This window comes from Cariama cristata, unplaced genomic scaffold (assembly GCF_000690535.1).
Source record: "Cariama cristata isolate BGI_N322 unplaced genomic scaffold, ASM69053v1 scaffold30212, whole genome shotgun sequence".
NCBI classification, from domain to species: domain Eukaryota; kingdom Metazoa; phylum Chordata; class Aves; order Cariamiformes; family Cariamidae; genus Cariama; species Cariama cristata.
Genome location: NW_009605998.1, coordinates 3,972 through 29,921, shown reverse-complemented (window position 1 = coordinate 29,921; position 25,950 = coordinate 3,972). Strand labels below are relative to the sequence as shown.

The 25,950-nt window shown below is 47.4% G+C and overlaps 1 protein-coding gene across 1 annotated transcript; it reads left to right on the top strand.

Moving 5' to 3' along the window:
* Positions 1-7,944: 7,944 nt before the first annotated feature.
* MFSD7 (major facilitator superfamily domain containing 7) lies at positions 7,945-22,458 on the top strand (the record flags this gene model as incomplete). Its single annotated transcript, XM_009696206.1, has 9 exons — positions 7,945-8,103; positions 9,002-9,221; positions 14,972-15,048; positions 15,166-15,303; positions 15,875-15,991; positions 17,596-17,748; positions 19,556-19,713; positions 20,757-20,869; positions 22,304-22,458. Coding segments are annotated over 9 exons (1,290 nt in total), but the record flags the coding sequence as incomplete, so codon positions are not given.
* Between the last annotated feature and the right edge of the window lie 3,492 nt (positions 22,459-25,950).

Genomic DNA, 25,950 nt, shown 5'->3' with positions numbered 1-25,950 from the left:
AAAATCTACTGAAAGGAATAATGGCTCTGTTTTAGCCAAACCGGGACAGAAGGAAGGGTAGGTATTAGTGATGTGAGAGTGCTGGTGTAGAGAAATGGGAAAACATAGTGAGAATTTGGCCATATATGGAAAACAAAAAATGACTGTGCCTTTTCAAGGGAAAATCAGTGTATCCTTTAAGAGTGTAAAAAAAGTGTCCTACAGAAAAGCAATGTGAAGCCCTGCTGCTTGCTTGCAGTTAAACTGGCACAGCAGAAGAATATTATGTAGCAAGAAAAAAAATACCCTGCTAGAAGTAGACACTGACAGCATGGATGAAGGAAGCTGCACAAAACTTTTCCAGGATGTCTTGTCGGACTTAGGCTTTGCTGAAGCTTTAACAGTGAAACCAGAGCGTTACTTGGAAAGGTCCTTTCAATGCATCTGCAAGTATAACCGTGCTGTGACTCATGTTGCTGAAAACTTTGTAGCCCTGAAAGATTGTAGTGTGGTCTGTCTGCTTGGTCTCTCACCAGCTTCCTGACTGTCTTTGTATTATTTTCCATCAGTACAAGCTTAAGCCAGAACTTCACCACTTTAGAATTGGTTGCTTAATAAATATCCTAGGGTGGAAATAGTGTTTCTAAACCACTGCAAAGGTCTAGAATGGCAAGTATGCTGACATACAAAGTTGTAACCAAACACTTCCTGATGCTAAAGTTTCTCCTAAGTGTTCCTGATAAAAATCACATTAAAATGGAGGGAGTGGTTGAAAGGCCATGAAATCAAAGTGGTTGGTTGCTGTTTAAAAGTTCCAAATGGAAAGAATAATTTAGCAGTTCTGTGGTGTGAAAATTGCCTTGCAAGTTAGGATATGTCCTCAGTTCCTGTGCAGATGTTGCATGCGGTACTTTGCTCTATGGTATTCCTGTGTCAGGCTATCTGCAAAATGCATATGGGGAGGACACATGACTTTTGAATTGTCTGACTTGGAAGGAACAGGTCGCCTCATGTGCTGGACCAAGCTTCCAGGATGATGCTTTGTATTCCCCACTCTTACCCATGCACACGTGCAGTTTTATATTAGTGGCCTTTAGTGTCTCTAAAAGTGGCAGACGGGAGACAGTCCTGAGAGGGAGAGACTGTCAATGTCAGGAAGACAAGGTAGTAGCAACTTAACTGCAGAAAAGCACACTTGGTCATGCAGCAAGGGCAGGCTGAGAAAGGAGTATTTCCTAGGTCTGTCTGCTTTAGGATTGTGATTCAGCAAAGCCAGGCCAGACCATGTGGTGACGAAAGGGGCACTCTTCCCTACTTCCTCTTGCTCCGCATCATCCTGTGAAATCCCTTCTTTAACCAGAGCATGAGGGGGTAAATATGATATAAGGGAGGCTTTTACACTAACGATAAGTAGCCCCTTACTTGAATCTTTATTACTGACCTGAGTTTAAACCCCTCTGTCTCTCCCCGCTGTACAAAGTGGTTACTGTCTTACCAGGGGTGGGTTTGCATTTCCTAGATATGGCTATTCTGGAAATTCCTAGCTGACAATGTAGTGTAAGAAACACTTGCATTATCTTAAAGCGGCCATAAGTAGGCATCAGTATAATTCACTTGCTGCCTGAAGTCCTGGGCAGAGAGGCTGTTCTGATCACAGCTAAGCCTAGACAATTGATCCCCAGCTGTCTCTTGCAGCACCCCTGGTGAGGGGTGACATTACTATGACTGCGGTTGCTCCCTGGATTTGTTTTGTAAAACTGATGTTGTGTTTTTGAGTTGTGCGGGTTTTTTAAGCTGAAGACTTAATGTTTTAAGAGTATTCAGGGTGTGCTGACAGCTGCTGTAGCAGTAAACTGCTGAGGCAAATACCTCCTTCCTCATTGCCTCCTTCCTGTGAAGCTGAACAGGTGGGAACTTTGTGTTTCAGAGGAGGAACTTTCTCTTGCCTTAGTGCTGGGGACAGAGAAATGCATAGAAGAATGAAACCGAGAATGTTTCCTGCCCTGTTCTGTGCTGCTTGTCCGCATGAGCAAGTTGGGGAGGAGGAGGGGAGCAAAGGGCTGGCTGTTTCCTGACTCACCAGCCTGGAGGACTTCCACCACTGCTTTGTGTACTTGGGAGACGAAGGAGAGCTGCACAAGTGGAGACTGGCGTGCTCCAGGGCAAGGTGCGCACACTCCTTGCTGACGCCTGTCTGCTCCAGCAGTGCCCCTGTAGATACGCATGCACACACAGCTGCTGCTGCCTGGCTGTTGTGTCCTGCTAGTACTCCTGAGAGCTGTAAAGGCTGAAAGTGACATCTAGGTAGGGATCTGGCCTTTCTGAAGATCACGCCTCTGTCCTTACTTCCTAGGCTGCTGGTCAGCATGGGTGCCTTCAGTTGAGGCCAGGGGCTGTTGGCTTCCAGGCTGTGTGGCCCTTTTAACCTTGAAGATGAAGAGTTTGGTGTAAGGGCTTCATAGCCCAGTCCCAGGGGAGGAGGAGGCGGCAGCCTGCGTGTCTTAGAAAGAAATTCTATATCACCTTCAAAGCAGTGGCCGGATGCATGGAAGAGGGCATGCTGGGACTGGGAGAGCTGCTGCAGGCAGTGCCTGCCTGGGGACTGGCAAGCTGTGCCTGTGCCTGTTACAAAGCAGAAGGTCCCGTCTCATGTAAGTTGTCTCCCCTGACTCCTCCTTTTTAAGCTGTACATAAAAGGTATTACAGGGACATTGCTACACTGTGCACAGCTATACAGTATGCCAGACAGTGAAGAGCACTCCATATGGGGCAGCCTTTGCCAGCTGATACCACCATTGACATGGCAGAATGGCTTCATTTCCACACTGCCTGATTGCATGCGCTTGCCATTCTGCAAATGATTTTGCTTTTCACTTTTAGAATTTTGATTTGTTGATGAGGAGGGTAGGCGTTGGTTAACAGCTTGCCTTTCATGAAAAACAACATTGTTGGTACTGCTTCTGGTTGTACATGTGATGCATCAATACATCATTACTGCTCTTTAATCTCTGAAAATCCTGGGGCTGCATTTGTTTATGCTGCCTTCCGCAGCTCACGCCTATTACTTACCAAAGTGTAGATCTGTATGGAGTCCTGTCTTCAGCCTTCACCTTGCTACCATTGCAGACAGAGAATTGGTGGCTCACAGCCCACCAGTAACCTCCTGCAGAAGTGGGAGGGAGGGCGAACGTTGGGCTCCATTGGAATGGGTGGAGGGAGACTAGGTCCTGCAGGTGAAATAGGTCCTGGAGTGTCTGTGTGGGAGTGAAAGCAGTAAAGGTGATAGGGTAGAGCGACTGAACCTGGAGAAGATGGAATTAGAAGGGGAATGAGAGCAGGAGGAAAACTGGAGGTTTGGGCTGGTTCTGGGAGGAAGAGGGCTGGATCCATGTCTGAGAAGCAGTTAAGGGTTTGCAAAGGTATCAGAAAGAGCAACATAGAAGCTTAGAAATGGGGCCAGGATGAGAACAGCTATAACCTGTTCTTGGTTACAGGAGTGCCCAAGGCCTACAATTAATGGGGAAGGAAGCAGGCAGTCTCTGGGAGGTGCAGAAGAGAAAACAAAATGTCAGCTAGAAGAAAGTTAAAACAAGGGGGAGGGAGAGCTGAAAGTGGAGCCAATACTCCTTCAACATCAGTACCAATTGGATGGTTTGAGTTTCCTGTGGCCCCACGTGCTCCATTTTTAAAGGAGGTGTGGAGAGGGCTGTCCTGTAATTGAGGATATAAATAGACTCTGGGTGGAAAATATTTCTGTCCTTTGCTTCTAGTGATGGGGCATGGCTACCCAATCAGCCAGCTGTGTGCTGAAAGCAGTGGGAGCGGCAGCTGTACCCCACTGCAAGCCAGAACAGGCTTGTGGGCCTTCAGGGGACCTTCTGTCATCTTCATCAGTTGCTGTGCCACTGTATAGAGCATAAGTTTTTATAGTAAAGAGAGTGCACTGAGGTATGACTTCCAGCCCAGACTAGCATGCACTGGAGCTTTTGCTGTCTCTAAACTCAGAAATCACAGTGAGATGAAAATGCTTCTAAGGCTTGACCTCAGGAGAGCAAAAGAGTGTGGGGACTACAGTTCCTGCATTTGGAGAAGAAATGATGTATGTTATTACAGCAGCTATTTCAACATCCTGTTAGATGTGTATCTGAAGGGAGGGAAAAATCCATCCCAAATGCTGAAGGATCAAATACTATGATCTACAACATGAGTGACCATGGCCAATGATATTGGATTATACTATAGCAGGAGCTGTCATCTGAGAACAAATAAGGCAAAATTGTGAGGTAATGCTGGGAAGTGAGTTTTTCCAAGTATTAGGGGGTTAGTCTCACAAACCCATTGTGGCTGGCTGCTGTTCAAAAGCAAGAGTCCCTGTCCTTGAGTGGGTCTGTGTGTGCTTCTTTGTAAATGACTTGATCTGACTATGCCATGGCCCAGAGAGTGGACTCCTACTGACCTTCAATATGGTCCACTCCAACTCATTAAGCAGCCCAGCTGTGCTCTGCTGTGGGGACTGCACAAGTCAGTTGTTGAGCAGTCAGGGTGTGGGACTCTGAGCTGGGTGCATTTAAAGCCTCAGAGGCAAGGTGTTCCTGATCTGTGGGGTACCAAGATGGGAATTCTGTCAAAGTTTGCTAAAAGGTTTTGGTTAATTGTAGCCCTGACAGGGCTCAGAAGGGACATAAGCCATAGTGGGTAAATGGAAATTGCTTGTCACCATCATGAGTCAAGAAGAGACATTGACAAAGGGCTGGACTCTCTCAGTTCTGCTGTTGTGATATCCATTGAGCTGCCTTCAGAGGAGCGCATGTGGACATGGACGTGCAGTGCAGTGCATAACACCGAGTCCCCTTGATGCCCCTGCACCTTACACTGAAGCTTTACGTCTATGTGGCTACACAGGCAATGGAGCCGAGTGCATATTTCCACAAAGTGAGGCTTATGCCGGGACTGAACAAGTGTGTACAAACCCCTGCAAGGACAGAGGTGTCTGTCTGCTTCTCCTTCCTTCATCTGTCCCAGGAGCAAGCAGCTTTTGGGGGCTGGCATCCTATAACCCCACACGTTATGTCTCTTCCTGCATCTGTCACCAGGATCTACAGTGGGGAACTTTGATACTGGTTTTGGTATGCCAAAGCTGAGTTAAGATAATGGCCTTTGGGGAGTAGAGGTGAGAGGAACCTCTCTCAGTCTCTATCCTGTGTCTTTAGAGGTTACAGGGCGTAGACCTCACCAGGAAAGAACTGCATCATCATCACCTTGTTCTGCCTAAGGGTATGTGTAACAGGGCGGTCCCTGCGTAAGTACTAGCCTCGGCAGTGCAGAGTTTCAGAACCAATATGTAGGATAAGGGCTCTAGCTCCCAGCAGAAGAGCTCGCTAACTGCTGTGGATGAAGTCATCAAAGCTGAGAAAACCAAAAGCAGAAGGTGGCATGCTCACTTGCTTAGCATAGCAGTTTCCCTTTGTTGGCAAAACCCCACAGTGCCATCTCTTTGTTGCAGGGGCATTTGGCAGCCACTTTGACCACAGCTACGCCTTGAACTCCATTGCCTAGTTCTTAATTTCTCTGTTAGAGCAACACATGGTAAACAACGCCTGCCTGAATGGAGGCAGAAACTTACTTTTTCTCTCCACACCCATGAAGAAACCCACTTCTTATCTCGAACAAACTCAGGCTTGGACAGGCTGCAACTTCCCCCCTTCTGTGCTCTCACACAGGTACACTAGAGCTGGAGATTTTGCTCTGGATAGAAATACAGGGCAGCGCAAATGCTTGGTTTTCAGCAAGGAATAGTTTTACTAGGTCTAATAGAAACATGGCAGAGTGCTTGATGACAGCTTGCCTAGTGTATACAGCCACTGAACACAAAATGCTGTGCTCTGGCTTGTGGCATCATTCTCTTAATGATGTCATGAATGGGCGAGCGTCTTGTGTGGAGGAATAGGAGGGTTGAAAATGTACCTGAAGGTGGCTTACAAAATGTATCATCTCTTTAATTACACTGTTTCCTAGTACAGTGTTTTATCACCACCACCCCCATCTTGAAGGCAGTGAGGAACTGAGAGTTACTATTGCTGGAAGCACACGGCTGTGTTTTGTTCAGCAGCAGTATAGCATCCCATAATCAAACTAACGGTCATGCTTTGGTGATGCTTGTAACATTTAAACAGTTAAATTCCCATCCCAATCTGATGAAGATCAGTTCTGGAAAAACAAAGGTGGGTGAAATTTCTTCCTGAGCCAAGATGGTAACATCATTCCACTATATTATTTCAAGGAATTTTAAAAAAAGTTCATTTTATTCAAAGTCTGCTGCAAGTCTCCCAGTGACCTGGAACAGCCTCTTTGTTGTCTAACAAGAGTACAATTTCCTTCAGCACCCAGAATCTTCATCGACCTGGCTGTAGAAGCTGAGTAAACACTAAATCCACCCCCTGCCAGACCTTTGACTCATCCCCCATGGGTGTGTCTGAGCCCAGCATGGTGTGTGAGCTTCATATTGAATGCAGGAGATCTGGCATGTCACCTCCTTTCAGAGAAGAGGAAAGGGCTGATACTAGGAGTCCTTGCTAGGACACTGATAATGCATTCAAAACTTACCTGTTGCTGTGATTTACTCATTGCATCCCTGCTACAAGAAAAGCTTAGTTAAACAATGATTTGCATGTGGCTATTCTCACACAGCGACACTAAGGAAGAAGAAAAGTCCATCTCCGCATCTGCTTCCATTTAATGTGGTAGTTTTTATGGTCTCTAGCATGTAAGAAGCAAATGACAACCCTGGAAATAACAAGTAGCAGAGTGTAAGGACACACCTTCGTCTGAGGTTACCCAAGCCCTGTTTCAGTTACGCATTAACGCTGCAGCTGGTGCTGTCTGCAGGATGAAGGCTGTGAAGAGGAAGCTTGTGATGGCAGAGAGGAGTACCTGTAAAGAGGGAGTGGCTGGAGTTTTTCTGTAGGAAGCTATGGCTGAAATTTTTGTTCACATTTCTGCAAACTTTATCATCTTGAGTATTCAGCAGCTGCAAGATCATCTGCTAACAGTGGAGTAGCTTACATCCACTTTATTGAAACCTGTTCTCAGGTTAGGGCTGTGTTTTTGAAAGCACCAGAGAGGGCATCTTCACAAAGAATCCATAGAAGCATCCTTAAATTTGGGGTAGTACCCTCATTTTTGTTTTGTGGGCATGATCTCTGGACCTGATTTCAGGATCAAAGCAGGCCTTATCATTCCCAGAAGAAACCAGAAGCATACAGCAACCTTATAAAACCAGTGCCTAAAGCAAGGTTTAGGGAAATATTTTCATATATGGCACTGGAAGGAAAAGATGAATAGTTATTGAAGTACCTTTTGTGTTTCCTTGTTATGCGTTCTGATGTATTGAATAATGCAAATTTCTAGGCCCTTTCCTAACCATTGACTATGTGTAGGACAGCATGGAATAATGTGTCTCTTGGCTGACACATAGCAAAGTTGTTCTTACAAGGCCACATCCAGTGGTTATGAATGCAATCACAAATACCAGGTTGAGTTTAAGAGGCGCTCAGTTGCAGAGAGGAGATGTCAGCCTTTGTTTTGTTTATGCTAACATAGAAGGATTGTGCGTGGTTTACATCAGGTAAGTAACTGCATCAGGGGCCAACATCTTCAGCCTGGGACAGAAAAAGCTACTGACCTCTGCTTCTGCCAGCTCCCAGCAGCAGGACTAGGGGACTGGGGATGAGGTAGTAAAGTGGATGGGCCGAGATAATGATGGTATCAGTAGTAAAATAGTCCTAGCATGAGTAACTGCAGACAGTGGAGATTTGAATTTTTTATTACCAGCCTTAACATCCTAATTTTAAGGGGAGACTAAGATAGTAAGCCCCTTCACAACTCAGTTAAACAGTTTAGGGGATGCTGAATTTCTGTTCTGGTGGAGGTGTTCATGCTTACCCATTTTTGCTCTCTATTCTGCAGCTGTGGCTGACGTTTGCTCCGGTGGCTGATAAGACAGCTGCATACTTCCACATTTCCCTGGAGATGGTCAACTGGCTCTCAGTAGTGTACCTCCTCATCTCGATCCCATTTGGTCTGGTGGCGACATGGGTTCTTGACAGCGTGGGGCTCAGATGTGCTGTGAGTTGAACTGTTCTGTTCCCCTGAGGGCGTTTCACCTACAGATAGCAGTAGCTGCACAAAGCACTAACATGCGAACTGTGGAGTCTTGCCAAATGCTGCAGAGGATGAGCATGTTGAAAGCTGTGTGCCAGTTCAGTAACAGCTGTCACATCACTTCTGAGGTGGGGAGCAGTGGGAAAAGTCAGAATAATGTTGCATCTCTACTTGTCTTTTCCTGCTTCAGTTTTGTTGTCTTAGCCAACTGACAGGGACAGATGCTGTGAGTTGACTCTGTGAAGAGTTTGCTGTAATTGAGTAGAGTTTTCTATGGAGAAATGTTAGCACAGCTATTTTGTTTGCAGGGCCAGTTTAAGGAGCAGCAAGGCAGGGTGCAAGCAAGGTATCCCTGTCAGCTCAGGGCTTCGTCTATGCTAAGCCAGCTTGGGATCTCTACGCAGTCTTCCCAGAAGGAAGAGTGTTGTGGAATGTGGCACTGAAACACTGGCATGCTGCTGGTATAGTAGAGCATTTGCAGGATCTGTGTGCTGGATGACTTATTGCCATGATCTTTGGATTGTCACAGCAGAATATGGATGATGGCGCAAACTTGCAAACACAGTATAATTAGTGAACTTTGGATTTCTCATCAGTTCCATGACAGTGTTGTCTGTCTTGCATAAGCTACATGGTGGTGTAGTTCTCATGTGGGGCCAGGACAGCCACCTTGCTCCCTAAGGAAACAGGTAACTTGCTGTTGGATCAGGAGCATCTTGCAGTGTCCCAAAAGGGTGGGGGTGATCTGCAGGCACCTTTTCCATGCGGGGATTGCTAAGACCCTGCTCATGCTACTCTGTTGCATAAAGTTCTGCCTTTCATGCTTCAGCACACAACCCCTGGCTGTTTCTGCTTGCTGCAGGTGATCCTGAGTGCATGGCTGAACATGACGGGTAGCATCATCCGGATGTTCAGCGTCCTGAAGTTCCTGAGCTTGGGTTCCCAGAGTTACTGGTACCTGTTTATTGGGCAATGCCTCTGTGCACTGGCACAGCCCCTTATCATCTTTTCACCGACAAAACTGGCAGCACTATGGTTCCCAGACCACCAGAGAGCGACAGCAAATATGATCGCATCAATGTGTAAGTGATAGCTGCAAAGTAATATTGCTGCCTTCCAGAACTTGCTAGCATTTCAAAGGCAGCAGGCAGAGGGAAACCCTCTGTACTACAGCCATTTGGCCCTGCAAATACAGCTCTGCCCAAGAGTCTCACTGGTGCAATAAACCAGTGCTTTCAAGGCCTCACAAGACAGGCAGGCATCTCCATGCTGGGGAGCAAGAAGTGGGCCTTAGCCCTAGCCACATCCAGCAAAGTTCAAAATAAGCCACCCAGGCTCCCAAACTTCTTCCTCTCTGCCACGATGAGATGCTCATCTTTGCCTAAATATCATAGAGGTTGGAGACAGTCCTCAGTGTTACTAAATCTGAAGTCTATAGTGGCCTTAATTCGGCAGCTTGTTAGGAAGTGTCCAAATTGCATGTGATGCCAGTGGTCACAGTTGCCAAATTCTGTAAGGGGATACAGGTGAGGCTGCTGCAGCAATTTTGTCCACCAGTTCATCCGGTAGCAAGGCTGAGCATGTATTCCCAATTGGTATGTATGCACACACAGATAAAATATACTCAGCTGGCCACACAAACATGTTGGAGATGCTAAATGCAGCAGGACTACCCACACAGAAACCACATCTCCCTTGCAAAATGCCTGGAAGCTGGGAAACTGGAGAGGAGGCACCAGAGACAGGATACTGCACTTGACAGACCTGTTTCCTCCTTCCATGTGACATTTTTCCCAGCAGCCAGAAGAAATCCTTCTTTCACCAAGCACTTGAGAGGTGCCCCAGAAACTAGGCTGGCTCACTGGCTCCAGCTGGGAAATCTCACAGTACCCACATGTGTGGGGGAGCCCCACCTGCCCTTCTGTCAAAGCAGCCAAGAGTCGCCTTCCCTCTCTACTGCCTTGGAGTTGTTGGGAAGGGGCAGGCATGGCGACAAGGGCAGTATAGGAGCACCTCTATACAGATTTCCCAGTGCTGCTGCAAACCCAGAGCACGAGTGCTGTTGTTTAGCAAGAATGGATTTATGGTGGATGGAATGGATATATTCTTTTTGCGCTGTCTTCCCTAGAATAGGGTGGACCTGATGGCTCACCTTGTTTCCCAGGGCTGAGATACACCTTCACCTTCCCCGCTGCAGAAGGAGCTCTGTTGTCAGTGTGGTGCAATACAAGTACTACCAGGGACCACTGGGCACTTGGTCCTTCACAGCCCTGAAGGACCCCAGCCGGCAGACGACTTGCTCTTTTGAAGTGAGAGAGCAGCCAGAGTAGCCAAAAAGCATATCTTTCACATAGTTCCCTCAGTCCTTACAGGACCAAATGGATCTAACTGTGGGAAAGAATAAACTGAAGAGCAGGGAACAGTGGAAACGCAAGATCTGAAGCTGTTCAATCTGTGGCATACTGAGATATCAGTGTGAGGACGGAATGGGCTGTGATTATTATCTGCTGCAACACCTGCATATTATATTGCTGTGCAGAGGGCTTCCATTAGTAATGTCTGGTTACACCCATTACTGCCTGCTGTCCAAAATCAGGGTTTCATTTCAAGGCAGTTTAAATATTACCTAGAAGGAGCATCTGCCACAGTCCCAGTCATTTGCTCCAGTGGTTAATTACCTCACTGGTAAATGTCTCTATGTTACTTCTCATCTCGATGTTCCTTATCCCCCAAGCCATTCAGTCTTGTTATACCTGTTTGTCAGGCAGTTATGGAGAGAGTCACTTTTTCTCTCCTTTGTCTAGAAAGACTGAACGGCTCCAACCCAGTCACTTTACAGGCACATTTCCCTTTGCCTCTTCCCACATGTCTCCATGTCTGCCTGTTGCTCACAAGAGCTTTTTCTCCCAGCTTGCTCCAATTTATCAATACGCATTTCCTGTGTTAATGGCAGAGCAGCGCTCAGCATTGCAGTACTGTTGGCATCAGTGCTGCACACAGAAACTGGCCCTACAGTGTCCTGTCAGTATACCCACAGCTCCTGTTAGTGCCTCTGGGTAGGCTTCCCTGTGCTTGTGTGCAGACAAAAACGGACCCTGCACCCAGGATCCTGCTGAGCAGCTGAAATCACTATGACTCAGCTGCACTCTTGAGTATTTATTGTATCTCAGTCCTCCCCATCACTTGTAGAGACTTACTTACAGAGAAGCAGTGCAGGGCCAAGAACTAATCCCCTGTGAAGACCATGAGAAATTCTCCTCTGTCAGGAGAAGAAAGACTTGTCTTGAGTCCACTGAAGTGGCCTCTGTTGCATCCATGGAATTCTTCATTTACTGTGGTCTGTCAGCATGTCATTTTCTGCACCCTGCAGAATTTTAGTGCATCAGCATCACTGTCCACAAAACACACAGCCCCATTGCAAGCTAATCTACCAGGACCCCTGGACCATAATGTACAATTGATTAACTCCAGTGACCTCCTTTCCATTCTTTGTCTAGGCTTACATCATTTCTCTTCCCAGGAAGAGAGGGTGGCTGAAACCCTATAGTTACTCAGATAGTCTCACTTAGTCTTTTCAAATTTAGGCCCATGCTCACATTTCCAGCCTTCACCCATACCTTCTGGAACTGCTTCAGCATGCCTATAGTTCATGGAAACACCTGACTAGTTCTCAGGCAGTCCCCTACAATGTCAAGATGCATTTTACCCCAACAGAGAAGCTTTAATCCATCTCCTTGGAAACTGTTGCTTAATTGTGTCCATGTACTTAGAAGCAGGTAACGTTTCATCAGGATCATAAGGTAGTACTTTCCCAAGTACAGAGCAGAAATGCTACGGTTGTTGTGTGCTGTAGCACTATTAGTGATGCCTCGGCAGAATCATAGAACAGACAAGGTTGGAAGGCACCTCTTGGGGTCATCTCATCCAGCCCCTTGCTCAAGCAGGGTTGGCTAAAACGGGTTGTTCAGGGCCATGCCTAGTCAGGTTTTGACTGGCTCCAAGGGCGGAGATGTTGCAACTTATCTGAACAACTTGTTTCAGTGTTAAACCATTGTCACAGTAAAAAAGTTTATATTCAGAGTTTCCTGTGTTACAGTTTGTGCCCATTGCCTCTTATCCTGCCATGGAGCACCACTGAGAAAAATCTGGTTCCCTACAATCTCTGATCAAGGTTCTTTCCTCCAGGCTGAACAGTCCCACCCCTCTCAGCTTCTTTACATATGAGAGATGCTCTGGTCCCTTAAGCACGTCTTTGGCCCTTGACTGAACTAGCTCCATTAACTGCTTAACTTTCATGTGTTGAGGAGCCCAGCACTGGACTGGGCACTCCAGGTGTTTCCCACCAGGGCTGAGTAGAGGGGAAGGATCACTGCCTTCCACCTGCTGGGAATGCTCTTCCTAATGCAGCCCAGGATACTGTTGGACACCTTTGTGCCAGGGTGCGTTGCTGGCTCATGGTCAACTTGCAGTCCACCAGGACCCCATGTCCTTCTCTGCAAAACTGCTTTCTAGCAGCTTCTCCAGGCTGATCAGTCCCAGCTCTCTCATTCTCTCCAGTCATGTGACAGTCCCTTAATCATCTTTCTGGCCCTTTGCTGGACCAGTAAGTCTGTGTCTCACTCATACTGGGGAGCCCCGTACTGGACACAGTACTCCAGATGTGGCCTCACTAATGCCGAGTTGAGGGGAAGGGTCACCTCCCACTGACAACACTCTGCCTAATGCAGCCCCGGATGCTGGAGGCCACCTTCATCATGAAGCTGTGTTGCTGGCTCGTGATCAAGTTGGTGTCCACCAGGACCTCTACCCCCTCGCCCCCAGCTGCTTCTCTGCAGAGCTGCCTTTCAGTTGGTCAGCCCCAGTGTGTACTGGTGGATGGGGTTATTCCTCCCCAGGTGCAGGACTTTACATTTCCTCTTGTTGAACTTCACAGGGTTCCCCTCTGCCCACTTATCCAGCCTGTTAAGGTTCCTCTGAATGGCGGCATAGCCATCTCTTCTATCAGCCACTCCTCCTAGTGTCACACCATCTGCAAACTGGCTGTGGGTGCACTCTGCCCTATCATCCAGGTTTTTCGTTACATTTAAGCTGTATTGGCCCCAGTATCAACCTCTGGGGTGCACCATTAGTGACTTGCCTCCAGCTGGACTTCATGCCAGTGATGATAATCCTCTGGGCCCAGCTGTTCAGATGACTTTCAGTTCATCTTACTGTCCACTTATCTAGCTAGTACTTCGTCAGCTTCTCTACGAGGATGTTATGGGAGACAGTGTCAACAGCCTTACTAAAGTTGAGATAAAAAACATCTACTGCTCTCCCCTCATCCAACCAGCCAGTCATCTCACTGTACAAAAGTATTAGGTTGGTTAGCATTTCTCCTTTGCTGACTACTCCTGTTCAACTTGTTGTCTTTCATGTGGCTGGAAATGGTGTCCAGGATTAGTTGTTCCATGACCTTCCCAGGGATCAAAGTGAGACTGAAAAGCCTGGATTTCTCTGAATTCTCCTTCTTGCTGTTCTTGAAGATGGGAGTGACTTGCTTCAGACTCTACCTCTGGTCTAAGGGCTGAGGGCTGGTCTTACCAGCAAAGACTGAGGTGAAGAACGTATTGAATACCTTGGCGTTTTCCATGTCCTTTGTGACCAAGTCTCCTGCCCTATCCAGCAGCAGGCCCACATTTTCCCTAACTTTCCTTTCGCTGTTAATGTACATGCAGAAGCCATTCTTGTTGCCCTTCACATCTCTCACCAGACTCAATTCCAGGTTGGCTTTGGCTTACCTAACCCCATCCCTGCACACTAGTAGAAAATCAACTTCACTTGTTTGACTGTTTGCACAACATTGCCCTAAAGTTAAAAAATTGTGTCCTGCAATTTTGGACGTTCCCAGGCTGAGTCCTGGGAGTGCTGCTTCACATGCCACTCAGCTCCAGCCCCGTAACAATGCAACCCCCTACTCCAGTACAGACAAGAGTCCAAGATTCTCTTCTGCCATGTGATTTTTGTAGTTGGTAGCAGAGATCAACTTGTATATCAGCTTGGGCTTTACTGAGGAAATGTATTGGTTCAAAAGGTGTCAGGAGTGACCTAGTGTCACTTTATAGAGCTATCGTAGGGCTTTCCTGCTTTTCATGCCCTTTCGGCAAAGACCAATGGCATCCTGGTGACCATCAGGAAGAGCATTGCCAGCAGCTTGAGGGAGGTCCCCTGTCCACATCTGAAGAGCTGTGTCCAGTTCTAGGCTCCTCAGTACAAGAAGGACATGGACATATTAGTGTAAGTCCAGTTAAGAGCCACTAAGACAAGGTAATGGAGTATCTGTCATGCTAACCAAGGCTGAGAGAGCTGAGACTGTTCAGCTGAGAAGGCTCAGGGGGATCTTCTCCACATCTATACATGCCTAATGGCATAGGGGAACTAAAGAAGGGAAAGTACCTCTCTTTGTTAGTGCTGCTATATAACATCAGGACAGATGACATGGATTTGCCCATCTTCATTTTGTCCCTTCAGCTTAGCATTTACTGAGACAGCCTTGTGAGGGTAAGAACACCGTAATACACAGATGAAAAGCAGTTTACGGTAGTTAGGGGTTGTAGTGAAAGGTGTTTATAGAATGGACTTAATGGGGGTGAGGGAACAGGTGTGGAAACAGCAAGACCAGGTTGTCAACTTCTCCAAATGTTCCCCTCCTGGTTTCTCCCTATATATGCCTTGTTCTGTCCTTATTGCTCTGCTGCACACTGCAGCTCTGCTGTTGACTGGCAGTAGGGGTAGACACATGATTCCAACTACTTGCATGAAAAAAGTGTCTCTCTCTTTTATTTCCTTCCAGCCAATCCCTTGGGTATTCTTATAGCAAATGTGCTGTCACCTGCACTAGTTCCTGAAGGAAAGCACATCCCGTTGATGGTAAATGAAAACTGCTTTAATCAGCCAGCTGGGCTGATTGGGGTCCAGCTGATTTATTTATTTGGAGGCAGTGGAGCTGGAAAGACTAGTAACATGTCTTTATTTTGTGTTGTGTAGCTGTCTGTTTATGCCATCCCAGCAGTAACAGCCTGTGCTCTAGCAACTGTGGGGATTCACGAGAAGGTTCCTCCAACGCCTCCTTCAGCCAGTGCCACTAACTCCACCTCCCAGCCATTCCTCACAGGGCTCAAAATGGTAAGTGCTGTAGCACAGAGAGAGACTAGTGCTGGAGTGAGGGATGCAGCCCTGCCAGACAGGGATATTCTGGGGAATCTGCTGATAAAGCAGACCCTGAACTCCATTCCACCAAACCCGCCATGGAAAGCCCCCTGAAGGAGACCAGGATCCCTTCCTTCCTCAGGGAGTGGAAGCAACTCACAGCAAAGCTGCCAGAGATGCTATTTGGCCATTCAGCAGTGGCCTGGCTGCTGTTCGGGTAGCTCAGGCAGGCACACCTGGGCTCATCTGAGAGGACCACACAACCTCAGTCTTCTGAGCAGATGTGGTAACAGGTAGGACAGCACATGGCAAAGTCAAGGAAGAATTTGGGCACTGAAGAGATCCTTTCTTCCTCCATAGTCCCCATTTTAACTTGTACTCTGGCTGAACTGACAGGAAAGAGCCAAACTCTTCTAAAGATCCCAGGACTGACTTGTCAACATTTCCAACTGAGAGGTCAGAGCCACTGACCCTAAAGTCTACTGTCACAGCCAGGCCTTTTTTCCCCCTCCACTTGTTTAAATGATACATTAACTTCTTTCTTTAGCTCCTGAGAAACAAGCCGTACATCATCCTGGCAGTGTGCTTTGGAGGAGGAATTGGGATGTTCACCTGCTTTTCAGCTCTGCTAGAACAGATCCTTTGTGAAAAGGGGTATTCAAATGTGAGTCTTCCTCCTTTCCTCCCCATCGTCGACATCATCTATGATACAACCAAAGTGATTTTCCCTGATGAGGGACTTAGAGCAAAATGAAGACAGTTGAATGTGCTGCATTGTCTTGTATCTTATTTGTTCACATTATCTAATATAGATTAAGCAGTACATTAATCCAGAGCACAGCAGTCTCTCAGTATAATGGATGATCTGCAATTTCATTACTGCCCATGGTGAGGCTCCCATTTGCAAATGAAAAACCTTTACTCCTCAAACACTTTTTAGGAAAAGAGAGTATTGTGTTTTTTCTAAGCCACTCCAGAGCACTGATGTCTCTGCAGCCTTCTGACACCTTCCCCAGAGTTGGATGGGGCCCAGGCAGGCCCTAGAGTGAAGCTGAAGGCAGGCTGATGCAAGCGCCTTGTCCTCTTTACACAGTCTAACATGAAGCCAGGGCAGCAGAGACAGTCACAGGTACTGACAGCTGTTTCCCCATCCTTCCCATGGCACTGTCCAGGTGCCGCTTTTACAGTTGACCACAGTATCTGCAGAGCTGGTTCCTGCTGCTCTCTCGGTGCAATAGCAAGGGGCTGCCCCAGTTCCTGCGTTTCCCCTCAGGCAGGCACCACTTCAGTCCTGCTGCTTCTATCCCCGTGGAGGTCCTCTTAAAACACCTCTCCAGCTGTTATATATGCACATCTACATGTCTGGTCTCTGTTCACTCCCTTGCAACTCCCAGGTCTGATACCTGGCTCAGTGCTCCATAGCCAGGTCACATTTGCACACTCCACTGGCTTTTAACCGGAAACCTTTTAAACTTTGCAGCCTTGCTTTATGTGCATTATGATGCCTTTGTCTGTGTGTAACTGGTTTGCCCTGACCCTTTAGCCCACAGAAGCTATTCCAGATACCCTTTCCTTCCAGTCTGCCCCTAAGGCTCCCAAAAATGTTTACCCAAATTTGTTAAAGCTTCCCTGCTTTCAGGATTGGTGTCTGCATTTGAATTCTTACGGAGCTGAAGGAATGGGACAAGCAAAGATAGTCACTGCAGGCAAGAGAGCAACCTTATCCTAACTACTGCTCGCTGCCTCTCTAATTAGACCTCCTTGCTACAGCCAGGCAATACTGTGTCTCATCTAACACGCTGCCAGCCTTGCGGAAGGCATTTCGCCAGTGCAGATCCCTGGTCCCTGGCAAGAAACGGGCCAGGAGCATGGTTATAAACAGGAGCAGATTCCAAGACAGTTGGACCAGTTACCACCAGTGTGGACAAAGCACCTGATTGACCCTGGAGGAACCAAGAACAGTCTCACACCCAGGCTGGAGCATTTAATACCAGGGAAATGCTGTTGCTCTCCGCCCAGCCTCCCTTGCCAGGTGTGCAGAGACTTGTCATCCATTGTGACCCTGCTGTCCCCACACACTTGTAGCAGCACCTGGGTGCCGTTATTTGCTACTCGGAGCCCTGTGGAGGGCTCAGCTATTGCAATGGGCAGGGAAGCTTTTCCTACCTCAGTAAGTGACGCACTAGCAGCAGGCAGATGGGTCAGTGACATTAAAAACTCATTCCTAACTGCTGTAGTTGCTCAGTTACTTGTTCTTCTGCCCTCCAGGAATTTGCCGGCCTAAATGGTGCACTGTTCACAGTGTGTGGTTTGTTGGGTGCTTTCCTGCTAGGCCTGTACGTCGACCGGACAAGGAAGTTCATAGAGTCCACCAAGATCTGTTTCTGTCTGAGTGCACTTGCCAGCATCATGTTCGCAGTGGTGAGTTCTCCCTTACATTGCACCATACCTGTGGGCTTACTTCTGTTGCCATCTGATAAATCATCAACCCAAACCAAGGTCATTTGATGTCATAGTATTTATCAAGCCATGTGTTATGGCTAGGAATGTTTTAAAGAAAAACGAGAATTTCACAGTCACTGTGGAGCCTGAGAGAGATTGCTTCAGGTCATAAATAAATTGGCATAATTTTACTTCCTTACTTTGGACCACCATGTTTGTTCACTGGCCCTGAGACCATTCTTTCCAAACAGAAATGGAATTGCTAAATATCCACCTTACAAAAATGAACAAGAACACCATAGTTTTCCCAACACCTGCCTTTAACAGCGGTGGCTGCCAGGAGGGTAAGATGTAGCAGAAAGGACCTAGTTATATGCCTAGTTCTGCAGTAGTTCCTTGAGGAGGACAAGACAAGGCAAATGCAGAAAAGGGGGACACTTGAATCCAGCCAGAAGAGGAATGCAGAACCTGGAGACTTTATACCCTTGGGGCTGGAGTGCAAGTACTGCACTCAAGCATAGTCATTGCCATCACCCAGCAGGAACCTGAGCATGAGGCACAGGACTCCTAGCACTGCAGAGGACCCTGGTCTCTGCTTTCCCAGCAGGCTTGTGTTGTGCGTTGTGTGTTGAAAAATCCAGGCTTTCAATACAGTGTGATCACATCTCCCTATAGGCCAAGATCCCAGTGATATTAACTCCACTCGGAAAAGACAGACAATTACAATGCCTCTCTTAGTGTAGGACAAGGTGCCTGAAGCAGACGTTGCATGTCCTCTGTAGTACTTTGGCATTTATTGGGGGGATGCTCTGATTACAACTCAGCATGTGTGGACTCAGGTAAAGCACAGAGTAGGCAAGAGGCTGTGTCAGAGCAACAAGCAAACCTTTCCCTCCTTCCCTTCCCTCCGTCCCCTTCATTCCAAACAGACAAACTACTAGTTCAAAGTAGTATAACGAAAAGCACCCATTCAAATCTATTTGATGCCTTGACGCTTTGAACTCAGATTCCAGACACGCAAAGTTTTCCTTGACTTTACCGGTTTAGCTGGTCCAGGCCTACTGCAGCCATGCCAGGACAATCACCTCGTGTTCCTCTGTGGGAATTTATGACATGGTTAAGGAATGAGGTACCAGCACTGTGGCTGCAGGATTTATGCTCTTGGCTTTACTAGCATTGGCTGGACAAGGCCATGCTCTTTCCTCAAGAGTTAGGGACAAGGTTGTTCTAGGCACTAAACTGGTCTTCAGGGTTTGTGAATGTTTCAGGTGTTTTTTTTGTTTGTTTTGTGGTGTTTTTTTTCTGTGGTAAAACCCCAGAATGTTACATTCGATGTTCCAAACATGAGTCTGACATGATAGGGAATAGTTTTCCTTATCACTGAGCTGCAGCATTCTCATACGTGACGCAATGCAATCACCACTTCTCAAATGTTAGTTTGCATTGGGAGGAAGATGTGTTTCACTTGGTGCTGGAGATAGGCTGAGCACACTCTTTGTAAGTTACTGACCAGAAAGTCAAGTCACAGTAATATGACCACACCAGTGCTTTCCAGGTAATTCTTCTGATCCTCTCTCCCCTTGCTTAAATTAAACAGATATATCTCCATTATGTAGCCATTTGTTGACTCTAGAGGGTTAGAGGAAAAAGAGACATTTCAGGAACAGGTAGGGAAGGTACTGGTGGAAACAGTGAGCCCTTGGGACTTCCTGTTGGTGATGGGTTCAGAGACTTTCTGTGCAGCAGTGCTGACACTGAGACTTTGGTATTGCTTTTCTGCCTGCAGACTTCTCGGTTCAGACATCAGGCCATCATGCTGGCCATCACCAGCTCGCTCTTTGGTTTCTTCGGTTTTGCCATCTACCCCATTGCCATGGAGCTGGCTGTGGAGTGCTCCTACCCTGTGGGAGAGGGTACATCTACAGGCCTGATTTTTGTTGCAAGGTAAGCAGGCAGGTTAAATCCAACTGACAACGAGCTTGGATTCAAAGACACGCACACATACAGAGGGGTGTGGGTGCAGATAGAGAAGAGCATGGACATCAGTGCTAGCCATCCTGCTGAACTTCTCTCTGGTGTCCGTGCATATGACCATGGCAAGGGGGGAGCTGGCTGGCTGAGCCATAGAGCTGAACAGCTGAAAGTTTTAAAGCAAGCAGGAGTATGTAGAATTGGTGCAAGAAAAGCAAGAAGGAAGATGAAGCTCTCCCTTGCTTGGCACAAAGTAGGATTTAACCATGCCCAGCTCACCTTTGAATGATATGGGGGCTGTGTGCCTGAGAGGGGCACCCATTCCCACGGCAGTACAGGGATTTGTCAGGTCTCAGTGCTCTGCTGAGGGAGATGGGGCTTACCACTCACAGAGCAGCTGGGTCACAACAGTCCTTCCCGTGATCAATTTACATGCCTAGGACTGGCACTGGTTTTAATGACTTTTTGGAGCCCTAAGCAGTGATATATGTGGCCTGGTGCCATGTGTGTGTCAGATGGAGCTGCAGCAGCAAGAAACATCAGTCAAAGAGGGACATCAGACACTGCCTTTCAAGGCTGTTGTCTCCCACTGGTTGTGGGCTGTGTTGCTGCTGCCAGCCAGCTATGAATGAGAAGGAGGCTGAACTCATAGCCTGACTGTTTCCCATCCTTAACCCTGCAGTGAGAGGTATTTCCAAGTCTCTGCCCGGTGTCTAAGCCTCAGGTCCTTGACAGCTATAGTTCAACACCTGCCTGCCTCCAGAGGGAGTACATAGTGGTGCTGCTGTGCTGGCCCTGGGTCTGGGGGTGGGCTGAAAGGCTGACCTGGACACCCTGTGAGCTAGGGCCAGTTAACCAAGTGCCTGGGCCAGAGGAAGCTGGCAGTACCTCTCTCTGCTAGAAGGACCCTGCTCCACAAAGGGGCCTCACTTTCGTCCCGCTGGGGAAGCTGGGTTTGTCTATAGCACTCATGAATTGGGCAGGTGCCATGACTGCATGTTGGCTTCTCCCCACAGCCAGATTGAAGGTGCTATTTTAATGATTCTGCTACAAGCCCTTGCTGTGCGTGTTTCTGAGGATCCATCCTCCACCTGTGCCCTTGACCAGGGTGGAGCCCTGGACTGGACAAGTAAGTATGTCCTTGGGAAATGATGCTGGACACTTGGTTGCACCCCGTGTACCCCCCAGTCTCCTCCAGGTCTCACTGTGAGGGAGCTGGCAAGACTCATTCCTATTGTAGTGTATCTCTTAGGCACCTTTCCCAGCCTGATGGTGCCCTCTTTGCTGCTCCTGCTAGGTTGAAATGGTAAGACCTCTAAGGTGCCATGAATGCTGCTGCTGGCTCTGGGTTGAATTTTCTCTTACGACCACCCTGCAGGGACCTGAGCTTCACCAAGCTAGAAGGCAGCTGTTCTGGGGGACAGACACTGTCCACGTAGCACAGCCTGTGCTGCTTTGCAGTGTGGGAGGCAGGACTAGAAATGCGTTGACGGAAAGCTACTTCCCTTGCCTCTGCACACAGAGCTGCCTGCGTTTGTAGCATGCCAGTACAGCTTTTCTCTGACTTCACACTTCGCTTTCTTTCCTAGCTGATCAGGAGAAGTGACAGCAACTGAGATAACAGGAGCACAAATGTGTTTTCACTGCAGGCTAAACCCTGGTCTTGATCTCTCAGCTGGTTCATGTTTATGTAATGCTGACACCAAGTCCTGGGCACACACCGTAACACAAGGGCTGGCAAACACCTTTTAAATAAATCCTGCTTGGCTGAGCAGAAACTCCCCAGAACAAGGTCCACCAGCTGGCAGGGAGCAAGGCTTCGCAATAACTGCCCCCAAAAAGCAATTTGAGTGCTTCATGTTTGAAAGCCCACGACTCTCCATCTCGTCAGATCAGAGCTGGATCTAATGATTAGGTACCCATTCCTACTCATTTTGTGGTCTGATACATGCATGGACATCTGTGGAGAAAGGCATGGAGGTGTTTGTTTGAGACACTGCTGGAATGAGAATATAACTACTTCCAGGCCTTGTTTCATAGCCTTTTAGATTTACTTTTTTTTCTTCAGAAAAGGTTCTTTCAATGTAAATTCTTTGATTAAAGTTTATCGTTAGTGAACTTTTCCTGCACTTTGCTCTTGGATGATACCACAAGAAGGACTACATGTGTGGACCTGTTCTCTTATGAAGCTCCAGTGTTTTGATTCAGTCTTTCTTGTAACTTTCTTCACCATCCCCCCAACACACAAAAGTGTACACATATGCAGAAACAAACACTCCCATAAATCCACTGTGTGCACTGGTGTAAGACCTCCAACTTGTGCGGTCATGCAGGACAAGAGTCCTGGAAACCTTCCACATTTCACCCAAATCCTCTTCCTATGCCAGTGTCACATGAGACAAGGTTTGGCTGTTACCAAACTGACATTGCCCCGCTGTGAGCTGCACACTGACCTCGGGGATAGCCCTTGGGAGGAGATCACCCAGACTGGGTGCTGACCTCTAGACTTCGGCACCTGACGGGAGTTGTGAATTAACCATCTAAAACTGTATCTTCTTTGCAGCTCCGGTACTGGTGCTGGCTGGCCTCTGCAGTGCTATGGCTTGTTTCTACGTCATCTTCTTCCACACTCACTACAAGCGGCTCCATGCTGAGACAAACAGTGGTGATTTGGTCAAGGCAGAAGATACAGCAACAACAGATGTTCCTGAAGCCTAACCAGGACAAAACGGGGATGCCAAGGGCCCAGTAAGAGAAGGACTTGGGCCTGTGGGCAGGGACCATGACTGAAAATGCTCAGTTGGCACACTAGGGTATCTGGGTCCTGCTGCACAACAAGCAAGGGCTAGAGCAGAGTCACTGGGCCACCTTTGCTATGCTTCCTTCAATCTTATATTTATTTGTGAGTCCGGGCTGTAAGAAAGGCTGCGCTGCCAGAAAGGTCAAAGTGGGACTGGACAACTATACAGGTAACAGGGATTTTTAGCTGGCTTGATTCAACCTAAAGAAATGTTGCAAAGGAGCACCATATTTCAGCCATTTTTTCATTTTCATGTACTTGGATCAGGGGTGAAGCTTTCAGAGGGGTGGAAGCTGTGCCTATCACAAACCAAGTGGAAAACTTCTGTTTAAGGACTGTTGTTCTTGTACAGCATAACAACTCTTCCACTCTAAGGTTGCAGCCGATTGTGCCTCTTGGCTAAAGGGCAGTAGGAGCTAGAGCATCCTTCCATTGCAGCAGGGAAGTGTAGGTATGTGATCTGTAATACAAGTCTGTTACAGTGAACCACTTTGTCCTCATCTACAAACAGGAAAAGAAAAGCCCTGCCTGCAGTGCCGCCTATAAAAGAAACTATCAGTAAACAGCAGAAGTTAAATAGAGCAGCATTCCTCACCCTTCTGGTCCCCTGCCAGATGCTGAGACATTCAGGATAAGCTTGTTTTACTTGGGTTTCCATTGTTTCTCCACCTCTCCTGCAATGCCAGTTGTTTAAGTTTTCCACAAGAAGATGAACCTGCTGGTGTTTAGGGTAGTGTATCATCCCTAGGCCAAGTCATGCTCTCCTATAAGAGAACACTGAGACGGCAGCACACTTTTTGGGGAATGACACAACAGTGCCTTGGGAGCTGGTAGGAGAATGGGCAAAAGTGACCACTCAGAGAACGCAAGGGCCTGACATAATCTGCAGATGACTGGGACTTTTGGGGGAAGACCAAGTAGGAAACAACATCAGCAAGCACCTTCGAGTTCTCTCTGCAACTGACAGCTGTTCTTCAGTGTTAGAAGAGGAGGGTAGTAACACAAAAGATTCCATTTGGAGTTAGTTGCCATAACAATTGCAATGGGTACAACTGGATTTTTCATTTTACAGTACATCCACACATTCCAGTCTCCTGCTTTGGTGTTCAGGTCTAGATGTATAACCTGAGAACTTTTTACCCTATAACATTTCAGTGGGAAAAAAAATGAGATAGGTGGGTCTTGGTGATGCTTCATACCATGCATCTTGCAAGGGGATCTGAGTTCTTACTGATTAAGGGAACTTGATGCAAATTGGACCTGTGAATGGCTTTGTCCAGTCCAGCTAGATGATGATCCCAAAGCACAGGATGCACTTTCCCTGAGGAACGATGTACCGAGGAGCACTCTCAGTGCCAGAACTCCCTGCCCCATTAGCAACTGGGAATCTCTTCCTTTGTAAAACACCTAGTGGCATCCTTCTAGGGAGCCTGCTAGTTCCTACAGCTCCAGCCTTGTTCTCACCAGTAAGCGCTGATATTTGTCAAAAGGAAAAGGAAGGAAGTCTGAAACTGAGGTGAAACAAGATCAATTTCGACCTGTCAGAGGAATGTCAGTAGTTGACTTTTGCAAAACTAGCTGGTCAGTTCTGCAGCCCTGGACCTACTACATCGAACAGATTAACACTGAATTTACCTGCCACTCCTGAGTCCTACTGTGCTGGGAAGCAAGAAGCACTTGGTACTTTATAATTTTATATATTTACAAACCCTTATGTTTTTTAATAAAGGGCAGTTTAAGAAAAGTTTAATCATTTCTCACTATATTAAAACTTTAAAAAGTATTTTATAGATGCAAGGGTGCATCAGATCTGCTATGTAGCACAAACCAAAGATTTCTGTATTTGCCAGATGTGCATTAAGTTGTGCTCAAAATGATGAGATGAAGTGGTATCTCAGATCCTTAAAATGACTGTGAAATTAGCTGTAGGTTGAACTACAGTTAGCTCTATTTTGAAGGACAGGTTAAAGGAGTGAGGAAATAGTGCTAGCAAATGTCTCCAAAATCTGCCGTTGCCTTGGTCAGAGTGTCTGCCTTGCACCAGCTAAGACACTCTTATCTTTATCCAAGCATATAAAAGAGATTTGAAAGGGGAGATTTTTCTGTCTACTAATTCATCAGGCATATAGGTGTGTGACGCTAATTCTCGTAGTGGAGCAGGTTGCTCCTCCACTATACAGCTTGTGATACCCTGGCAGCATGCCATAGAGGCGTTAATGGCACTGCTAACAGTGAGGCTGGGTAGCTCGCCCAAATACCTACCTTTCGCTATCAGCTGTTTCTGCTGGCTCAGCTAACTTCACATTTTGACTTTAGAACAAAAGAGGCTCAAACTTCTGTGCTAGTCTGTAATTATCACCATAGCTGAAGTCAGCTTACTGCTGTACACTCTTCTTCTCAAGGCTGCATAACCCATCTGTCTCTCACAGCTCACATTTAGATGTGCCTTTCCCTGGAAAGCCTATGGAAAGCGTGAAGCTGAAATCTTAGCAGGACAGAGGGACTTGATGTTAAGGCATGGGCCTGGTATGCTGGGGGGTGGACCTATGCCCTTTCCTTGCCAAAGGGGTAGTCTGATTGCCTTAACAAGACTTCCGTGACCCCACTAGCCCCAGCAGAGGCCTCTACAAGAGGTGTGTAGGGGTCATTGTAAAACTGGTATGGCAGAAAGCCTCCTGCAAAGGTGAATGTTCCTAGCTGTGGTCTGGTCTCACCAGAGGCCTTCTGCTTTTGTAAAGCCAAAGGAGATGGACATGAAGGTCAGACAACAGCTCCCATCACAGCTATGGATCCTGGAGAAGCCTTCTGATGCAAGGATATGCATTCTTGCCATCCTGTGGACAGTTGAGGCCAAGACAACAATTCTGTCACAAGAAAGGTTGTTCCTCCTTCACAGCAGCCAGTCTAGAGGCCCGTGGAGCAGCTCAATCCAAAGGCTTTTGGCAGGACACCAGCACTGCCTGTGTCTAGAGCAACTCTGCTTGGTGAGGTACCCCAACAGGGTTCCTGCAGCCCCTCAGAACAGCCAGGTCTCTCTGTGCCCTCTTTATGCAGCCTCACCAGGGGACTGCATGGAGATGGCCAAGGAAGGTGAAGTTCACATGAACCAGGGGCTGAGGTATGCTCTGCAGTCTGAAGACCAAGCAGTTCCTGATTGCCCTGTCCTGTACTGGCCAGACTTGGCTGTAAGTGCCAGGAAGGCAAAAGGGGGAGAGGTGGTACTGGAGAAAAGCAGACCTAAGGATGCTTCTGTGAGTACAGCTGCCTCATTAGAGACCTGTAGAGAAGCTCAGGTGAGATCCTGTGGGCTGCCATGGGATGAGCTGCCAGTGTCCAGTAGTCCCACACTGCACCTCTCGCAGGGGACAGTGGACATATCAGCAAGGTCTGCATTGCCTCCACAGGTATTT